This window comes from Lissotriton vulgaris, chromosome 4_1, assembly GCF_964263255.1.
Source record: "Lissotriton vulgaris chromosome 4_1, aLisVul1.2, whole genome shotgun sequence".
In the NCBI taxonomy this organism is placed as follows: Eukaryota; Metazoa; Chordata; class Amphibia; order Caudata; family Salamandridae; genus Lissotriton; species Lissotriton vulgaris.
Genome location: NC_141691.1, coordinates 1,398,779,473 through 1,398,801,197, shown reverse-complemented (window position 1 = coordinate 1,398,801,197; position 21,725 = coordinate 1,398,779,473). Strand labels below are relative to the sequence as shown.

The following is a 21,725-nucleotide window of genomic DNA, read 5'->3' as shown; positions in this document are numbered from 1 at the left end:
TACTGGGGTAGGACCAATGTCAGAATTTTCAGTGCACTAGGTAAATAGAATTCAATGGCTGCAGCTCTCCCCATACGTTGGGAATGCTTTTTTTCCTAATATTTAAGAACCACTGCAATGGGATATTCTAAGGCTCTCATTTTGTCTTGGGATATGACTGCACCAGCCTTGACTGTGAGGCCGACCAAGAAAGTAATGCCTGCTGTTGTGGCATCTGGGTAGACTAGCCAGATCACCCAAAACAAATCTCTAATAACCTCTGGACTTTAAGAACCCCGCCTCAGTGAATGGGTTTTAGCCAAAGATCAGTGGATGCATCCTGATCCTGTATTCTCTTATACGCAGAACATAAGATATAAGACCCTTACCAACCACATCTAAATTGGTTAAAAATCTCAGTATGATGATAGACTCTAACGTCAGTCCAAAGCTAAGTGAACTAAGATGCTTCTTTATGATGAGAACGCATTATGTATCTTCTCTTACTTGGGCTTTCCGACAGTATTCTGGAATTATTATCTGCTTTTGTTACATACCAGTGGGCTGTAAGTGGATCCCCTAAAACCTAATGAGCAGGCAACCACAGATTCAAAGCGGTGGCCTGAAAAGCGTCAGACAAATCCTAAATCTGAGGAGAAAGGAGCATAGGAACCCTGTTCTCAGGGATCAATACTAATTACCAGTCACAGGAAGATATTCCTTCAAGGCCCTCGCCAATAGCTCAAAAGATGATTAATAGGACTAAACCAATACTTGTACAATCTAAACTCAAACAATGCACACAAAGGAGAAACCTCAGGTCCATATTTGCTCCATTCCTGATCATTATTCTTTAAAAAACACAGAACACTTGGAGACATTCAGTTTTGAAACTTAATTCCAAAGAGAATAGAGATAATATAAAGCCTTTTAGAATGTATAAAAACAATATAGACATGAATGATCCCAAAGAACAAGTTACTTACCTTTTGTAATGTCCTTTCTGGTGGATACTCCACCTAACCGCAGATTCCTCACCTAAGAATACTCCAAAAGTGCCAGACTGGATCCGGAAACTTTTTCAAGCAATGCTCTTGTGTACCACTAGGTGGCACCATGTAGCTCAGCACTGGCTCCGTACCGTCCCAAATCGACAGGGTGGAGCGTATATAAGTACCATTCCTGTGTACTGACATCAGTTTGGTGCTTATCTCTTTCTATGTCCTCAATGCAGAGTGAGAACAATTGTCGCTATCACTGTGCAGATTACTTAATAGGGACATTTTTAAGTGTTAAATTGAGACCACTCCACAGAATGTGGAGGTGGGAGGGCACTGAGGCATCTGCACCAAAAAGACTGTCATTGAAGGTAAGTAACTTATTCTTCTGATAGATACTTCTAACTGCTGATTTCTCACAGTAGTAATGATACCAAAGCAGTAGCCACACCATGGTGGTGTATTTGTGGAGCGGGCTGAGAGTCTTGCTGGATTGAACAGGCAAAATGCCCTTCCTGCTGGACCTGGCTGTCAAGGCAGTAGTGCATTGATATCCTTGTCACAACCTGGCAAGAATAGGCACTTGGTATGCCAACACAATGGTAGCTGACCTGCCCCCGGTAAAATGAACTCTCAGACCTTCTGGAGACTAAATCTTAACCAGTGCATAGCAGAGCTTGATTCAGAGGACAATGTGGTGTCATGCAAAACAATGCCCCCATGGTCATGGGCATTTCTGAATTATGCACACACAAACCACACTCACACTAGTGCATCATGAGTGCTTAACTATAAACTTGCCTTCCCACCAGTTATACATACTGGTGAGGCACTATTAAGATGGAGACCCATGAGGAAGTAGGACCGCTTATATCCTCTGGGCTGCAGGGAAGTGTGTAAGGTCAATTTCTGGGCCTTGTGAGCTGCCTTCCATTTTCAGGTCTCAGATTGGACAGAGGGAAGGTATGAGAAGTTGACTGGCAAAAAGACACAGGGCATTCCCGAAAATCTTTTAACCAGGCTTTTCAACATTTTTCATTGGTGTTCATATGTCTATTGCAGCTGAGATAATTCCTACTTCATATGGGTTTCTACGTTAGGCGGATCCAATTGCTGACTTAGACAATGGAGGGGACTATGCACCACTAATGCTCTTACGCCATCAAGCAAAAATACACTGCACCCCCTTTTTTCCCCACCCAGGAAAGCAGCCTCCTCTCAGAAGAGTGACACTTGAGGTAGGGTACAGAATGGGGGCAGCAGTGGGGAAGCAGGGATGAGAACCTGCAGGGTATAGGATCTGGTACAGACAGCCACATGTCTCCCTGTACCTGTTGCCAAGTATACACCTTCATAGCACTCCTGCAAGGCACCACTTATTGCCAGGGAACAACTAGGGAGAGGGAAGCACAGCACCAGTGCACCACTGACCCCTTCACCAACCAAGCAGCTCTGGAACAGACACTATAGATCTTTCTTGGTAGAGCGAATGAATGTTTAGCATAAAAGAGTCCCTGTACAATGCATTTGACTTAAACTTGCTAACTGCCCATTATGCTGACTGATATTTAGGGCTGCAATGAAGGACCTCCACTTCTGTCTGTCTTGGACAAGTTTTGGTATCATGCCCCAGGTTTGTTTAAGGGTCTTTATTTGTTTCCTCTGCTCACCTCCAGGCATTCTTTGGCCTCCCTCTCTTTCATTTTTTCTTCTAGGGTCCAGTGAGGAGCTGCTCTTGCAAAGGTGTCTTGTTTTCTTCTGATGGTGTGTCCTCTCGATCTTCTTCTTTTTATCATACTGATGGTGCCCATGCTCTCTTGCTTGCATCTGGTGAAAAATTCCAGGTTGGAGGTGGTTCACGGCCAGAAAATGCTTAAGAATGTTCTCCAAGTACTGGTGTGGAGATCTGACAGTTTGGTGATGTTGTTTTCCATTGGAAGCAAAACCTAAAAATGTTTAATCTCCAGTCCACAGTCAATACAATGATGAAAAAGTTGGAGGACATTAACTTTAAGGGTGGTGTTGGAGCAGACAGTGGGGAACATGCTGATGATATCACGGGCAGACTATGACATTCAAAGGGTTTGCTCAACCAGAAAAGAGTTCTTGGACATTCAACATGTCTTATCAGCCACTCTCTTTAGAGACACTGAAAGATGAAGAAATTGAAGCATGTCCTGAGGTTTCACAACGTTTTAGTACTAGTTATCCCAGGTTTGGAAAGTGTTGATACAGGCGGGTATGTACCTCTACTTCACAATAGAGGAGTATAAATTCACAGTCAAGATTTCCTACGTTATTAGATTCCCCACAGAAGCAAGAATGGGGGATGCATATGGCAGTGGGGTGTTTGTATCACACTGAAGAAGGTCAGCGACAAGTAATGTGTCTAGAGTGCAATGGTTGCAAGAAGAGACTTTATGGACGAATACGGCAAAGGGTTTCTTTTCCTAGATATTTATCCAGGAACATTAGAGCTAATGAGGGTGCTACATGCTTCTCCTCCTGTCTAGTTGGATGAAGTTAAGAAGTCCTTCAGCGCGAAAGTGGAGTGGACCTTCGGAGTCATCTGCGCAGACTGTACACTGCAGGTAGGCCTAAGGTAAGTTTAAAACAGTGTTTTTTTGTTAATGACACACATAGTCAGTTTTATGCTGGCAGCAACAGTCAACTGGCAATAAACCAAGATAGTGGAAGAGGTATGGTGGCCATAGAGCTGGATTAACACAGAAAAGCACAAATGCAAGCTAGTTTTGTGATGCTTGTGAATAGAACACCAACAAAAGATACTATAGAAGAAATAATGCTTATTAAAAACACAAAGATCACAAGCTTTTACCTTGGACATTCTTCAGGAGGATCTCTATTTTCAAGATTAGATTCAGTGCGTTCTGGTGCGTCTGGTTGGCACTGGCGTATACTACCCGTGCTCTCTGCAGGTTCATTTCTGCCTAAAGAAAGCATATCAACAAGTGGGTGAGGAGACATCCGCAAAAGGGATCAAAGACAGATTTCATCCTTTTGTTAGAAAAAAGAGGCAATGCTTGGAAAGATTTTGTGCCTGCACAAAACTCACCTTTTCCTGCAGAACATTCACCTCTAGATTAAGATTGACTAGGTCCCTGTCAAACTCATCCACTTGATAGCGCTGACTGGAGATGCTGCTCTGGTAGCGGTCAAGCAGGGCCTGCAAAGAAACAAAAGCATACAGGCAAAGGTCAGGAAAGTGGGATTTCTAGGCCAGGGAATATGAACATGTGACAACCCATGGCAGGATGTCAATAGCAACCATGGTAGGATTTGCCTAGCGCCCAGTTTCTAAACTCTATATATGTACCTTGCACATGCAACTATTTCAAAGCCATTGTCCATCGAATATTTTTAACCTAAGAAGCATTTGTTTTCTATTGACATTGTAGGCATAATTATGTACTTATATTTTTAAGGATACTTGTTATCTCAGAGTATAACTGCAACAGCCTTTCCTTTGTGGGGACAACTATTTGTTTACTGTTTTACTGCAGCTTCTGTTTATGTGGAATATCGGTAAGGATGCCCACTGGCTGTTGGTGTTAGTGTAGGCTTTCATCCTGATGGAAAGTAATATGTGCTACCCATCATTGATGCAATTGATGATGTCATATGTGTTGTCACCACTGATATCACTGATCACATCATATATGATGTTACCTTTGACGTTATATGGGAGGTCCATAGCAGTGAATTGTGTTGGCTCTGTATATTTTCAGTGTTTTTTAGGTTTTGGATCATAACTATATGGTTCCTTCAGCTGACATTGTTCTAAAGAAATTTTTAGATTATGGATTAGCAACTGATCTTGCTAAACATCCATTTGTTTCTTTATTTGAACAACGTTTTATCCTTGAACTTGCATGAGTATCTTTGTGGGCGAGGGAGTTGCTGTATTGGTGAGAGAGTGGGTGTGTCAGTGGCTGTATGGGTGAGTAAGTGGCTGTGTAAGTGGGTATTTGAGTACATTGATTGTATGGGTGGGTGAGTGGGTGTCTGAATAGCTGTATGAGTAAGTGACTGGGGATGCAAGTCACTGTATGGGTGAGTCAGTGACTGTTTGAGTAGGTGTTTGGTTAAGTGAGCTGGTGTGTGAGTGGCTGTGTTAGAGAGTGAGTGTGTGTGAAAGGCTGTATGAGTGAGTGAGCAGATGTTGGAGTGCTTGTATGGATGTGTGAATGAGTATGTAAGTGGTTGTGTGGGTGTGTGGGTGTGTGAGTGAGTATGTGAGTGAGTGAGTGGCTGTGTTGAGAGGCTGTATGGGTGAGTGAATGGGTGTGTGAGTGGCTGTATAGGTAAGTGGGTGTATGAGTAGATGTATGGGTGAGTGTGTGGCTGTGTGAGTGGCTGTATGAGTAGCTGTATGGGTGAGTGAGTGGTTTGTGTGAGTGGCTGTATGAGTGAGTGTGTGTGTGGGGGGGTCTATGGATGAGTGAGTGGTTGTGTAAGTTCCTGTATAGGTCTGTGAATGGGTATGTGAGTGATTGTATGGCTGTGTGAATGGGTGTATCAGAGGGTATAAGTGGGTGTGTGAGTGGTTCTGTGGATGATGTAATCAGTGATGACATTTGAGATGTAATCAGTGATGTCACTGACCATATCATGAGTGATGTAATATGTGAGGTTATAAGCAGTGCATTGCAGGGGCGTAAGATATAGTTAGCCTAGGTAACTATAACTACTGAACTTAATTGGTTTTGAATGAGTGAAATCTGAGCTTAACTATAATGTTCCTGAAACCTTTAGGTTTTTCAGTTAATTTCTAGTTTTTTAAAGTCTATTTCCTAACTATAACGTTCTGTAACCTTTGTTTTTTTCAGTGAATTTCTATGTTTTTTTAAATGTTATTTTCTAACTCTAACGTCCCTGAAACCTTTGGCTTTTTTATTGAATTTCTACATATTTTTAATGTTATTTCTCAACTATAACGTCCCTGTAACCTTTGGGTTTTTCATGTCTTCATATTCCTCTGCATCAAGAATGCATCACCAAAATCAGTGACAAATGCACTGAGGGGCCTTTTGGTAAGCTGTGCATCAACCGGGGAAAAGGCAGGAAACCCATTGCATACTACTAAGGTGGACGGGGCAGGGCCAAATGGGCGGAGCTTGCAGGTGATTTTGTGCATTTACATTCTCATGGTAATTAAAAGGGAGAACCATGGACTCCACTGTCACCAGGAAAGACAAGAAAGTACCCACTCATCATAGTCCATGTTTACATTTTGGATATGGCTCGGGGAGGTTGTGGTCACCGTGGGTTCACGCTGACCCCCCCTCTATATTATTTAATTAGCCCCGGGTAGGTTTTAGTCCCCAGAGCTTCTAAAAGCCTAGGAGAGGGATCAGGGCGACTCCCATCCTTTTAGAAAAAAGCCCCAGGGAGGTGGTGGTCCCCAGATCATAAAAAATGCCCTTGGAGATGGGCCATGTGCGCCTCCCTCAATTATTTTTATAAAATATGCATGCCCCAGGACCCTGTCCATCCGGGAGCTATAGTGTAAACAAGCATGGGAGACTACGTTAGTGTTTTTTTTTTATTGGCAAAACGTTTTTTTAAAAGGGGGACCCAAGGACCAGGGCTGCAGGGTCAGGGTATTCCTACCCTGTCCCCTTTTCTTTATTTTTAATTTTTTGGGGGGATTCGGCTGAGGCAGAGTTACAAGATGGCTGCCTATACTTCCTGGGTGAAGTGATGGCAGCCAATCAGATTTCAGCACAAGAATTGTTGGATCCTCGGAGGATCTGCGTCCCTATAAATAAAATTTGTTTTCCCCTAATTTTTCAAAAACTACTGAACAGAGTTTCACCAATTCACAAAATGCTTGCTTTCCCGACCAACAGCTACCTTTCTGCCACATGTGGTGTAATTCCGTTCAGCAGTTTGGGCTGTATTCATGCCTAAAATATGAGGATCCAGTTCGCAGCAGCCAGATTGATTCTCAATTAGCCCAAAAGGACCCACATCACCCAACACCTGAGAGACCGTCACTGGCTCTCCATCCAGAAAAGATGCCAATTCAAGCTTATGACCCACGCCTACAAAGCCCTCGACGACCAAGGACCTGCCAACATAAACCAATGCCTGAACTTTCACTGAGCCCCCAGAAACCTTATCTCTGCACACCTCTCACAGACACTGTAAATCCAGCGCTGCAGTGCTGGTGGATGGCCCTTCTCCCACCTTGCCGCCAAGTCCTGGAACACTCTTCCCCTCCACCTTAGAACAGCACCCTCGTTGAAAGACTGCAGGAAGGGACCCAAGGCCTTTGTCTTTGACTGAAACCCACAACCCAGCACCTGAGTACCCTCATGGGTGGTTAGTCGCACTATACAAGCACCACATGATTGATTGATTGATTGAAATCTCTATGGGAAGGAGCATGGGAAATACACTTTTTTTACCCTCCTTTTTATCGGCCCCCACTTGATGAATCACCCTGAAACTATCCATGCATAACAAGACTCAGCTTGACCCATTTTTAGGAAAAGGTTTGTGAAGATTCGTCAAACGGTGCCAAAGGTATCGGCATTTATATTTCCATGCAAAGTCTCAAATAAGCGTGCTCTCAGGAAGAGACAAACAGCAACTCGTAAGGGTGTCCTGTTGTTTATTGAATAAACAACAGGACACCCTTACGAGTCGGTGTTTGTCTTTTCTTGAGAGCACGCTTATTTGAGACTTTGCATGGAAATTAGTAATTGCCAGTTAACTACGCCAGGGTCCGTGCCACTCTTCAAGGGTCCGTGAGGTCTGGAAGGAGTTTTTCTGCTGTATATATATATACCACTGGGGGTCAATTAAAGGAACTTTGGCAGTCGCCTGTGGTTTGGCAGCAGCAATGGTGTAAGGGGTAACCTTTGAAAAAGTCCAATGGTGGACGAAACGCGTCAGGAAATTCCCCTGTCTAGTGAATAAATTACCTGTTTGGCAATCCGCTGGTGTGCGACTCCGTTTCCTGCGTTGGTGGGAGTTTGTCAATATTTGGCGGCGTGGTTCTGCCGCGGGAGGACGCACAGTCAGCCAGCGCGCCAGAGGCTTTCCCAACCTGAACCACTTCTTTTTGGTCGTGACGCACGAGAGGGAAAGCGGTTGCCACCGATGACCGGCATCGGTATGACTCTGTTGGTGGACTTGAAAATGGTTCACCTACAGCAACGCGGAACAAACAGACACTTTTAAATCACACCGCCTAATGGAGGGCAGAGAAACTACTGCGGCCAAAAAACTACAGGATCCAGCATGCCCCGAAAAACACGTGATGACCATTGAAGGTCTTGACCACTGGGGGTCAATTAAAGGAACTTTGGCAGTCGCCTGTGGTTTGGCAGCAGCAATGGTGTAAGGGGTAACCTTTGAAAAAGTCCAATGGTGGACGAAACGCGTCAGGAAATTCCCCTGTCTAGTGAATAAATTACCTGTTTGGCAATCCGCTGGTGTGCGACTCCGTTTCCTGCGTTGGTGGGAGTTTGTCAATATTTGGCGGCGTGGTTCTGCCGCGGGAGGACGCACAGTCAGCAAGCGCGCCAGAGGCTTTCCCAACCTGAACCACTTCTTTTTGGTCGTGACGCACGAGAGGGAAAGCGGTTGCCACCGATGACCGGCATCGGTATGACTCTGTTGGTGGACTTGAAAATGGTTCACCTACAGCAACGCGGAACAAACAGACACTTTTAAATCACACCGCCTAATGGAGGGCAGAGAAACTACTGCGGCCAAAAAACTACAGGATCCAGCATGCCCCGAAAAACACGTGATGACCATTGAAGGTCTTGACCACTGGGGGTCAATTAAAGGAACTTTGGCAGTCGCCTGTGGTTTGGCAGCAGCAATGGTGTAAGGGGTAACCTTTGAAAAAGTCCAATGGTGGACGAAACGCGTCAGGAAATTCCCCTGTCTAGTGAATAAATTACCTGTTTGGCAATCCGCTGGTGTGCGACTCCGTTTCCTGCGTTGGTGGGAGTTTGTCAATATTTGGCGGCGTGGTTCTGCCGCGGGAGGACGCACAATCAGCAAGCGCGCCAGAGGCTTTCCCAACCTGAACCACTTCTTTTTGGTCGTGACGCACGAGAGGGAAAGCGGTTGCCACCGATGACCGGCATCGGTATGACTCTGTTGGTGGACTTGAAAATGGTTCACCTACAGCAACGCGGAACAAACAGACACTTTTAAATCACACCGCCTAATGGAGGGCAGAGAAACTACTGCGGCCAAAAAACTACAGGATCCAGCATGCCCCGAAAAACACGTGATGACCATTGAAGGTCTTGACCACTGGGGGTCAATTAAAGGAACTTTGGCAGTCGCCTGTGGTTTGGCAGCAGCAATGGTGTAAGGGGTAACCTTTGAAAAAGTCCAATGGTGGACGAAACGCGTCAGGAAATTCCCCTGTCTAGTGAATAAATTACCTGTTTGGCAATCCGCTGGTGTGCGACTCCGTTTCCTGCGTTGGTGGGAGTTTGTCAATATGTATATATATATATATATATATTGCCGCTCCCAACTCCAAAGTAGACAGTTATCCACATATATATGTGTGTGTGTGTATAGTCTTTATTTCCATCTCACAGATCATAAAAGACAATTACAAACTTATTCTTAAAAAAACACAGTACAACATATTAAAAAGTATAGATACTTCCTCAGGACCAGAAATAATATCTCCCACATCGAATTTTCTTGTCTCAACACAACTTACTAGGGTTTCAAACTTCTGAGCATTAGGTGGAATACAGTACTCTGCAGCAGATGTGTGAACCTTTAAAGCTAGCTAATCAGCTTCTTCTGTGTCTATTTTTGGTGTTCCAACTTTCAAAGGCGCCCTCTGCTTGGCTCTGTGGTCCTTATCTATTTGGTCCAAAATGCATTACCAGTGTTCTAGGTTTGCATGTTGTGTGGGGTCCTGTGACCCTTCTTAAGTCACATTATCTCATAAAAGCATCTGTTGGAATATGGAGCTGTTCACGGGCATTTTTCCCTGTTCTTCATTCTCAACGCTCATTACGATGTCAATAGGAAATATACAGTGGAATTTGAGTGAACTCTACTTTGCATTATCGTGCTACTCATTTCCTAGGTTTTTAGGAATCACCACACCTCAACTGTCTGTCCCAGGATCACCATCCCTAAAGTACACTGAAGAGTAATAGCAAACTTAGCACACTTTCGCTGAAATACAATATATGACTGCTTACTCCAACTTATGGACCTGTAGATTTTTGGTTGCCCCCGTTTTTCACCTAGGAAGTCCTATATTCAAGGTGAATTACGTCCCAGGCACATATATGAACAAGCATTTGCAATGCAATGGGTCTTGCATTTACGAGAGTGTGAGCTATTGGCATTGTGGTGCACAGTCAAAATATCGAGTTTGAAATATCGACCTACAAAAATATCGTGTTGGAAATATCGAAGGTACATAATATCGAGGTCAAGAATATCTTTGGACAGAATATCGACCCTAAGGTAAGTAATATCGATATTTTTTATATTTGATGTAAGTAATATCGAAGTTACTAATATCGATATTTGTATTATTGTTATGTATTTTAATATGTATGTGTAATATTTTTTTTGTTAAGTATGTTACTTGTTTTAAATTATATGTGTATTATTTTTATATATTAATAACGTTATTTTTAAGTACATTTTATGTTTTAGTACAGGAGCGGGTTGTGGGTTTATGGGGGAATAGGGTGGGAAGTAATTTAAATATACTAAATTTATTATTAATTTTTAAGAATTATAAGTTAATTTTAATTAATGTTTGTGTTTATTTCTGTAGCGGGTTGTGGGTTTATAGGGGAATTGGGTGGGAAGTAATTCAATTATAATTATATATGATTTATTTTTATTTATTGGAATGGGTAAATATTTTATTTTTAATTAATTATTAATTTGTAATTACTTATTTTATTCGATAATTATTTTTAATTGGTGATTAATGTTTTTAATTGGTAAATAATTGCTTTAATTGGTAATTTATTTTTTAAATTGGTAATTAATTGTTTAATTGGTAATTAATGTTTTTAATTGGCAAATAACTATTTTAATTGGTAATTAATTTTTTATTTGGTAATTAATTTTTTTAATTGGTAAATAATGTTTTTAATTAGTAATTATTTTTAATAAATTGGTAACCAATGTTTCATAGAAAGTATTATTTGGTATGAAAAATAATTTTATTGTTGAATATTTTTTAATTGTGAATTAATTTTAAATAATTTAAAAAATTCTAAAGAAAAATATTTTATTGTTCAATATTTATTATTTGGTGACTAATATTTATTAATTAATATTTATTGGTATTTATTGTTAATTTATTGTTCTTTTATTGTTATTATTCAATTGTAATTATGTTTTTAATAATTATTAATGGGTATTTGTAAATGATGTAGAGGTATTAAAAAATATGATTATTTATTATTTTAAATGCATTTTTTTTTATAAGTATGTTATATATTAAATTCTACACTATCCAATGTTTTCCCTATTGTTTCACTCTCTGGAGTTGGAATATTAATTTTTATCCCTACGCTATCCAACGCTTTCTGTACTGTTGCAGTCTGTGGAGTTGGAATAGTAATTCTAATCCCTAGGCTATCCAATGCTTTCCCTACTGTAGCACCCTTTGGAGTTGGAATAGTAATGTTGACCCCAACGCTATCCAACGTTTTCCATACTGTTGCACCCTCTGGAGTTGGAATAGTAATTTTTACTCCTACGCTACCCAATGCTTTCCCTACTGTAGCACCCTCTTGAGTTGGAATATACATTTTTATATTAACAAAATGAGATTAGGAAAGAGGGTCCAAGGGAAAGTTTTAAGACCTAAAGCACAGTCATAATCCCCTAATCAAGACACTGAACTACCAAAGAATAACTGTGGGTCTAAAAAATATTCCGTTTGTTAAAGATGTCTAGGCCTGTTGATTGTGTATCCTATAAGATGTATATGACCTCCCCAACAGCTCAGACGCTTGTTTGGAGTACCGACGGACAGAGCAGTGCCCCTGATCCTGAGCTGTAGCCAGGTGAGGTGAGGAGCATGCCTCTCATACTTAAGAGGATTGAGAGGAATTGAATTGAATTGAATTGAATTGAGAGGACAAACTGAGGTGATATCATTATCATTTTTGTTTTCGTCACATACACTTTATTGTAGCAGTAGCAAAGTTATTAATGGTCCTGAGGAAGCAGTAGATACCAGTTGGATCAATAAATCTGCAGAAACATGTCGACCTGATACTCTATCCAGTAGACATTTGTTAGAAACTACTGTCTCTTTGCGCTTACAGTTTTTAATGTTTGGGAGCGGACGCTTTATGAATAAAGTTGTTGTTGCGCCCACTACCCAAATTTTAATAGAGCACTTTTTCCTTTTATCACTCACATTGTTTTGAGTTTTGCACTGCTTTTCAGTTACCACACATACAACGCTTACCCTACTGTAGCGCCCTCTGGAGTTGGAATAGTAATTTGTACCCCTACACTATGCAACGCTTTTCCTACTGTTGCCCCCTCTGGAATTGGAATAGTCATTTTCATCCCTACACTATCCAACGCTTTCCCCACTGTTGCATTTTCTGTAGTTGGAATAGTAATTTTAAGTGTTATGCTATCTAATGTTATCATTACTGTAGTTTTTTTGAGACTTTGAATAGTAGTTTTATTTATTTAGCTATTTAATATTTTTATGATTATTTTTAATAATGTAGTATATTATTAATTTAAAAAATGTTGAAAGTATATATATATATTTTAATTTATTAAATGTATTAAATATAATGAGTTACTTTTTAATTATGCTATATTTTGATGTGTGTAGAAGTATTTGTAATTTATAATACTTTTTAATAATTTATAAGTTATTAAAATAATTATTAAAACGTATTATTAGGTAAGTATATATTTTATTTTTTATGTATATGTTTAATTAATGTTCTATTATAGTATATGTATTATTTAATAATTTTAAACATTATTACATATTTTAACTATGTTTATTTGGTTTATAAGTATTATTTTAAAAACATTTTTATTAAAAAAAAACAATACTTTTAATTACGATATTTTTAACTTAGATATTTTTGTACTTACCATGTTGTAGATAGGCTGTCGATATTCTTGCTTCCGATATTCCAATGTCGATTTTTGTGTAGGTCGATATTTTTTCCGTCGATATTGTGTCAGTGAGCTGGCATAGTACATGCCAGTAGCTTAAACTCTCGCAAATATGAGACCTGTTGCATTGCAAATATTCTTTTTGTTGTCAAAGCCGCCATGCCGCACTTTCACATGAATGAAGGCAGTGCCCCTTTCTTTAAACTAGCATTTGTAAAGCAACATGTTTTGTATTAACGGGACTTATATGTGACTTATATGTATTGAAATAAAAAAAATCAATGGCTTTAAAAAAAAAAAAATAATTAATACGTAAATAAAATGGATTTTATTTTATATTGCCAATAGCTTAAAGTTTATAAAATATATTTAGTTTAAGATGCTGTGGTTGCGCTGAGTGAGGGTGAGTGAGGGTGAGGGGTTGAGGGTGAGTGAGGGTGAGGGGTTGAGGGTGAGTGAGGGTGAGGGTGAGTGAGGGTGAGGGATTGAGGGTGAGGGGTTGAGGGTGAGTGAGGGTGAGGGTGAGTGAGGGTGAGGGTGAGGGGTTGAGGGTGAGTGAGGATGAGGTGTTGAGGGTGGGTGAGGGTGAGTGAGGGTGGGGGTGAGTGAGGGTGAGTGAGGGTGAGTGAGGGTGAGTGAGGGTGAGGGTGAGTGAGGGTGAGGGTGAGTGAGGGTGAGTGAGGGTGAGGGTGAGGGGTTGAGGGTGAGTGAGGGTGAGGGGTTGAGGGTGAGTGAGGGTGAAGGTGAGGGGTTGAGGGTGAGTGAGGGTGAGGGGTTGAGGGTGGGTGAGGGTCACATTGTACCTGCTACGCGGAAACGTGAATTCTGACGTGGAGACGTGTTAGACGTGGGCCGCTGTTTCAGCACAGTTTTTTCGATTCAACATAACTTTAGTATTTATTCATTTTTCTGTGCACGCTGGTGAAACTGCAAGTCACAGAACACGCTGAACTGCTATCGAAATAATGATTTGGATAATCACACAAAAAGGCCAGAGGGGAGCGTTTAAATGACCAAATGAGCATCACTTGCCAGCCAACAGCTGGTGCATACACATAAGAGATTTTGGAACACGGTCGAGGAACTAAATGTGCCCGTTCATCAACACTTGCGAGAGGCACGTCTTGAAAGGGTGGTTTAAAAAAAATCCCAAGCGCTGTATTATTTCTACCAAAAAGAGAGGAGGCATACGCAGGAACACATCACATATATATTTGTTAGTAAGATAGCTCAGTGGACTACTGCATCCACTGCAGAGATCTCCAATAGTCTAAAAGGTGTACGAATCCCGGCAGGCCCGCTATTCTTTACGTCCTTCTAATCAAGCATATATTGCCAATCATGCTCTCCAGGGCGCACACGTATGTACAGCCACACCCCCTCCAGCTGGCAACCCATATTGTTACACGCAGTCAGAGCCGCGCGTTCGCGTCAAGGCGATATGTAAAGGCCAGGGGGTCTTACAACCTGCCATTTGCTTCAACATACCCGTATTCTGTTTACTAACGTCAGAGGAGTATGACATCACAGACACACGGTACAGTGGCCAACATTAGAGCATGTTTTGTTGTTAAAAGGCCAGCGGGGCTTCTTAATCAGTATTCAGCATCTTTGGCACAGGTATTACAGGTCTGGTAGGTCTGATCATGTCACTTTGCAGCATTTACGAGTTGAGCTGGGGGATGGGGCGGAGCGGGTAAAAAAAAAAAAAGACGGAGGGAAAGCAGATAAGGGGAGGGGGGAGGAGAAATGCGACACGGCGGGAAGGGGAGGGGGCGGAGCGGGTAAAATAAACAAACGAGACGGAGGGAAGAGAGGGGAGGGGGGAGGAGAAATGCGACACGGCGGGAAGGGGAGGGGGCGGAGCGGGTAAAACAAGACGGACGTGCACGCGCTTTTAAGCTCAATGCGCATGCGCATTGAGCTTAAAAGTCACGGGCACTGCAAGGAATCGCCACGATTCCTTGCAGTGGATAAAGAGTGGATAAGCCCCCATAGTCTCGCTTGCTCGATGCGCATGCGCATCGACAGGCGAGACCTAAAAAGGAGCGTCTAACAAAAGTGTGCAGCCGCTATTAATTAAAGTGAAACAGCTAGATGGGTGCTTTGACAAAAAAACGCATCTGTTTGTCAAACAAATACTTTTTTTGTAAAGGCCCCCATGCCAAGGTTTCACTTTAATAGCAGCCGTGCACCTTTCCTTAGACACAGCTGTTCTAAAGATAGGGACGCAGCCTTCATGCACGTTAAAGTGCGGCACGAGGGCTTTGACAACAACAAAAAATATTTTCAATGCAATAGAGCTCGCATTTGAACTATTGCCATTTTTTCCAATAGCTCAAACTCTCTTAAATGCGAGACCTATGACATTGCAAAGAGCGGCCGCCATTGTCCCGTCTGCTTGGAAAGTGAAACCGTGCATGGTGCGCTGAATGTACAGAAAGTACCTTATGCCTGCAGTAGGGCACAATCCATTAGAGAAAATAGTGCTTACAGACTAAATAAGATATACCGTGTCGCAACAGAAGAAAAAGGGCCAGCAGTCCCTCATGGGAGGTTTCAAACAAAGACGCTAAGGAGGGACTAACAAGGTGATTAAGGAATCAGAAGCCAGCATTTACAAAAGAAAACAACACAAGTCAATGAAAAATGTGGGGGAGAGTGGGCGGAGCTTCAAATCCCTAACTCAATACAGCAGCATACCTCGCAGAGCAGCGCATGCGCTGCCAAGGCTCGACCTAACAAAGGAAGGGAGAGATTCAGGGGCTTGATATGTAAAAGCACCTTACAAACACAGTTCCTCTGTTTATTTACCTTGATGTCCTTGGTGTTCGACTCCAGCTTCCTGATCTGCTCTAGCGCATGGGAGCTGGCATTTGCATTCTGAAGCCTCGACTTAATCAGCCGAAGCTCATCCCCTAGTGTGCCCAAGTCTGTCAGTAAAGTATTAACACAGCTGTCGCAGGCTGCAAAAGACAAACAAAGATATTAATGATAAACATGGTCTACATAGTATATATACACACATTTTACTGTTAGTAACGGATTATATAAGATGAGGCACTGATTTATCACATAGGCTCATACTTACAGTCACAGCTCCCATCAGGGTCTGCATCCTTTGGGTCTTGGTTCAAGCACTCTGCAAATAGAACAGAAGGCATGTTAGGTTGTAGGTGCCACAATTTAACTGATATATCTGAGGCATCATTTACATTTATACAACGCAGTGCCGTAAGCCATTTAGCTGCGCAGTGCTGTCATTTTCAAGGCACAGGGATGCGTCGTATCAACAACAATACAATGCATCCCTGTGGTTTCCCCTGCGCTGTCACACAATTGGCTGCCATGCGCCATCGCAGGCACCCTTGCATCATTTTGCAATAGTGCCTGTTCTGTGGTGATGATTTTTTTTGTGCTGGAAGGGGCACCTTCCGGCACAAACAATAATTAATGGTATTGTCCTCTTTCTATACATAATGTAGAATGCAGCACGCATAGAAAGGCAAAAAAACAAGGAGATATTTTCTCCAAGTTTCGCCACTCCTACGATTCTGACGCATTCCCTGTTTGACAAAATGTTGTAAATCTGGGAATGCATCAAGTTCAATGGGTCTGGTGGCTCAGTGGACTAATGCGTCTACTGCAGGGGCCTGTGTTCGACCTCATGGTCATAGGTTAAAATCCCAGTGAGTCCACTCAGCCTTTCATCCATCTGAGGTCGATAAAATGAGTACCATTGAGTTGGGTAACAACAAACATCTGTTATTCAGCGCCAAAATACCCGTAGTGGTAGTGGTGAAAGTGTGCTTTACAGATACACACATTGCGTGGAAATGCTCGGAGCAACATCCAAGGAATGCCCCTTTCAAACAGAGTAAATCGTGACAGGGGCCCATATTTACCAAGGCATGAAAAGTCACGCAGGGTGACTTTACATGGCCTCGCAAATATGGGCAAGCCAATTGCGCTGCCGGTGCATCAAAAAAAATGACGCACTGGCGGTGCAGTGGGCTTGTAAATAGGCCCCCTGGTTCGGCCATGGGATTATTCGAACCTGTAATCTCATTACATGTTTTTTAATCAGCCGAACAGGCTTACAAAGCGATGCTTCACTGCAATTCTCTCCCTTTAACACTCGTGTGCACTGGCACATTGGTATACAAGCAAAGGCAGTGTCTTAGGTGTTTTTATACGTCAGTATTTATTCTCTAGTCTTAGTTTCAGGGACTGTCTGTTTTTTGAAACCAGTATGGAGAACATCACCCTAGTTCTGTGGCTCCCCAATTACTAATTCAAGCTGGTGACAGCACGAAGCAGGTGGGTGCTCGGTCCTGTGTGGCACAACATGTTGCCAATGAAAATAAATATGGTTCAATAATACATGTTATTTAGAGCAACTGTACTATTAAAAAACATATTCAGACATTTATTACTACAGTGTATATGGCAAACTCGAGTGTATTACTACAGTGCAGGAAAATTAACTGCAGAAAACACTATTGCTGCTTCACAGATTGCTTATAGCAACCACTGCCCACAGGGAAACTACTCTCCTAATATTCATGAGGTCTCTTCAATGTGTATAAGTGTAACCCTTTATGGCATGTTATTGGATAAATAACGTTTGTTAAAACAAATAAACATGAAGCAAACACATGGCATAAACCAGATATGCAGATGCATAGAGTATAATATTCTATTTATTACCATTGTTGAGTGAGAGGAGGCATATAGTGACTCACTTCAGGATTCACCTCTCGTGGGTCATGGACATTCAAACACAACAATGGTAATAAGTAGCATATTACAATCTGCACTTCTACGTATATTTTTTAAACCACATTTTATTGATTTTGCATTTAATAACATATATACAGTCCATATTCATCTTCATCCAAGCTCTTTTTAGTACATGAGGTTGCATACAAATGTGATTTTCACCATTTACAGTTTTCGTAGTGTAGTTAATTATTGAACGACTATTAGATAAAAACATTAAACTGATAATTTTAATTAAACAACATCTCCCTCCTCCCAATCTGAGTGCAAGCTTATTGACGGGACCGCTAGGGAACATTCTGTTTGGTGTAGCTTATTGTCAGGGGTGCCATGCAGCGCGCCGCTAGGATAAGTGCTGGTCTGCAGCCTGCTGCATAGTGCAGATACTTAAGTTAAGGGCTATAATGAACCTGGCTTGCCTGCATATTCCGAGCCTACAAACTATGCATTGGTCAAACCAGGACTGGCTTTAGGGCAGTGCAACCGGTGCGGCCGCACTGGGCGCTGGCCAGTGGAGGAGGACGCTGTGACCTCAGTGGGGGGCGGTGGGGTATATTTAGCAATATTTTAAGATTGGAGAGATGAGGGGCACTTTTGCCCGATGGTAGTGAGAGAATCCAAGGAGGAGGTAATGGGCTGGTGCCAAAAGTGATTGTGGCACTGGGTGCCACCAGCGCTAAAGCTGTACCCTGGGTCAACATAACTACAACGTCTAGGCTTTAATATTCAAATTGGTGATGCTATTTCAGGAAGCTTAGGTGGCTTGTCGCTTCCACAGTTTTCTCTTTTCCTCCCTGCACAGTGAATGGTTTTCTGCTTCAGCCCAGTGAGTTAGTGTTCCTCTCACAAACACATACACATACCTCTCTCTCCGCACACTCGCACTTCTTTATTTTACTGGAAGCTTCAAAGGTCAAATGTATCAATGTTGTTGATCCTACTTACCACCAGTCAGGGAGTCACAGCTGACAGTTTGCCCATTCTTGTCACAGCGACACGGCTGACAGAAACCTCCATATTGCAGAGGATTGCCAAAATATCCAGGTGCACATCTACACAATGAATAGGATGCAAAAGGGGTTCATCAGTTATATGTTATAACCTTTAATGTCACTACATCAACCTGGCCGTTCCCTAACCGGCCATTTACTGTTCCAAGTTAGGATACTAATGTTAAGTCGAAGCTACGGCAAGTCAATGTATTGTTGGTTGTATCAAAGCAATGATTTGTCATGCTAATGAGAAGTTTATGCAATTATTGTCGGAATAGTGACAATGCATAATTGTTTAGGTCTCGCTGATCTAACGTGCATGCGTTGATCTGCGAGAGTTTAGTAAGAGACTTTTAAAAATGCTCCCAAAGTCTGCAGGGAGCATTTTTGAGGCCGCTTTGATGTTCTCAGTGAGCCGGGCGGCCACTGAGAACATCATAGGGGCCGCGAAATTTCTCACCATTTGCGACCCCTCCCTTATCCCACTTCCTGCTTGTTTTCCATCATAGGAACCCTGCGGGTTCAAACTTTCCACCTTGTTAATAGTGCTGTGGGAAATTTTAAGGCTAAACACTACGTGCATGTGATATACTGCGAAACTTTACACACTAGTCGCTTCAAGGCGAAGTTTGCATTTTCCTTATGTATGGGTTGTTTGGTAAACAACAGCACAACAGTATATTATGTCTTAAACCTGTTGTTTGTCAGCAGGCTTGGGAGTAGGAGAACGCCCCCACTAATTCTCAGCCCCGGCACTCAAATACACACTTATTTAGGTTTGTGCGGAGGACGTCAAAAACTAAGCACCAAAACTCTGAGTGTTACCCTTCGCCGGTGCCAATGTGGCTGGTAATAGTTACATTCATTAGCACAGCAGCGCCTCGATACTCAGGTGTTTAGCCGCTATGTAAAACTCATCCTTGCTGTTCTTGGCCCACCTGAGCTCTCCCTAATTGTTGTATTTTCGCAGATGAGATGCGTTCAGCTAGCCCCTGTCCTTCCTGGAGGGGTAGTTACTTTTCCGCCTTGCCTTCTGCTTTTATGGGGAGTTCTCGTGATTAAAGCGGGCTCAGCCACACTGCACACCGCTCATCGTGCACCCATCATCCTGACACGGCACACATGGCAGGCTGCACCCGGCCTCACCGCTTCCATCGGCGCCATCAACTTTTAATGGCCAGGCTGGGGCGGCGGGCCCCTTTAAAACCCCTCTTCCTCGATGCTGCATTAACAGACTCATTTACAGCTTTCCAGCCAGGTCTGTGTGTGAACTGCGCTGCCAAACATGCCTGCAAACGGCTGGAGCTAGCAAGCTTGTACAGGGAGGAACATGACATTCACTGGAGGCGGGTTTAAGAAAGTGATTTTTGCCTCAGTTAACACCCATTCATATAGAAGGGTGAGTGAACTTTGACTGCATATATCTCTATCTTCCTCTCTCTGCCTGTGTTTCTGGTGTTTATGCTTGTAGGAAGTGGTAAGGAGTTGCATGATCGTACACTTCTGCCTTTCATCCTTCTCCGCCTTTCATCCTTCTCATGCCGGTCAATAGGTTAATGCATATACCGGAGGGAGAGTTAAGCATGCACGCTGACACTCAGGGGCTGGAACATTGTGGGCTGCTTGAAACTGAATTCCTTCAGCAGCTGGTAATGTATATCAGTTGGTTAATGCGCATACTGCAGAGCTCAGCTTGCAACCTTAAGGGAAGGTACTGGCTCAGCCTTTCATCCTTCCTTATCCTTCTTTAGTGCCACTAAACTGGACAAATCCCTGTGCCTAATAATCATCGAGGCAGTACATCTTCTCCTCTCCACTAGTAACTTGAGAAATGTTATCGCCCTCACTCTATCTATCACCATCACTCTATCTATCTATCGCCCTCACTCTATCTATCTATCGCCCTCACTCTATCTAACGCATTCACTCTATCTATTGCCCTCACTCTATCTATCGCCCTCACTCTATCTATCTATCTATCGCCCTCACTCTATCTATCTATCGCACTCACTCTATCTATCTGTCTATCTATCTATCGCCCTCACTTTATCTATCTGTCTATCTATTGCCCTCACTCTATCTATCTATCGCCCTCACTCTATCTATCTATTGCCCTCACTCTATCTATCTATTGCCCTCACTCTATCTATCGCCCTCTATCTATCACCCTCACTCTATCTATCTATCGCCCTCACTCTATCTATCTATCGCCCTCACTCTATCTATCTATCGCCCTCACTCTATCTATCTATCTATCTATCTATCTATCTATCTATCTATCTATCTATCTATCGCCCTCACTCTATCTATCTATCGCCCTCACTCTATCTATCGCCCTCACTCTATCTATCGCCCTCACTCTATCTATCTATCTATCTATCTATCTATCTATCTATCTATCTATCTATCTATCTCCCTCACTCTATCTATCACACTCACTCTATCTATCGCATCACCACAGCATCACCCAGCACCACCACAGCATCACTCTGGGGCACCACAACATCACTATACGCTACCACAGCATCGGAGAAGGCCACAGCATCACTCGTCGCCACCACAAAATCAATCTGTGCATCCATCTAACAACAACTGGTTCAAATATGTCCTCTCAATGTTTCAAGCTTTATCACAAAGGTCACCAAAAGATGTTAATATTTTACTTCTGTTCTTGGATTTTCGTCACAATAAAATACACTGGACATAATCTTCACAAAAGTTATTTACAAAAGTTTAAGCTATTGCCAATATAAATTACAATAACTTTTATTTAAGTATTAATTATTTTAAAAAATGAAAAGCCATTGTTATTTGTAATATC

At 42.3% G+C, this 21,725-nt stretch overlaps 1 protein-coding gene across 1 annotated transcript in view; it reads right to left on the bottom strand.

The window, feature by feature from the left end:
- Nucleotides 1-21,725, bottom strand: part of LAMA3 (laminin subunit alpha 3) — a 1,118,674-nt gene that overhangs the window by 95,543 nt on the left and 1,001,406 nt on the right. Inside the window, exons 46-50 of the mRNA XM_086917979.1 lie at nucleotides 18,858-18,964; nucleotides 16,222-16,272; nucleotides 15,945-16,096; nucleotides 4,054-4,164; nucleotides 3,817-3,928 (exon numbers count right to left, since the gene is read on the bottom strand). Coding sequence (XP_086774105.1) covers nucleotides 3,817-3,928; nucleotides 4,054-4,164; nucleotides 15,945-16,096; nucleotides 16,222-16,272; nucleotides 18,858-18,964 — 533 coding nt within the window. The remainder of the gene's footprint in view (nucleotides 1-3,816; nucleotides 3,929-4,053; nucleotides 4,165-15,944; nucleotides 16,097-16,221; nucleotides 16,273-18,857; nucleotides 18,965-21,725) is intronic.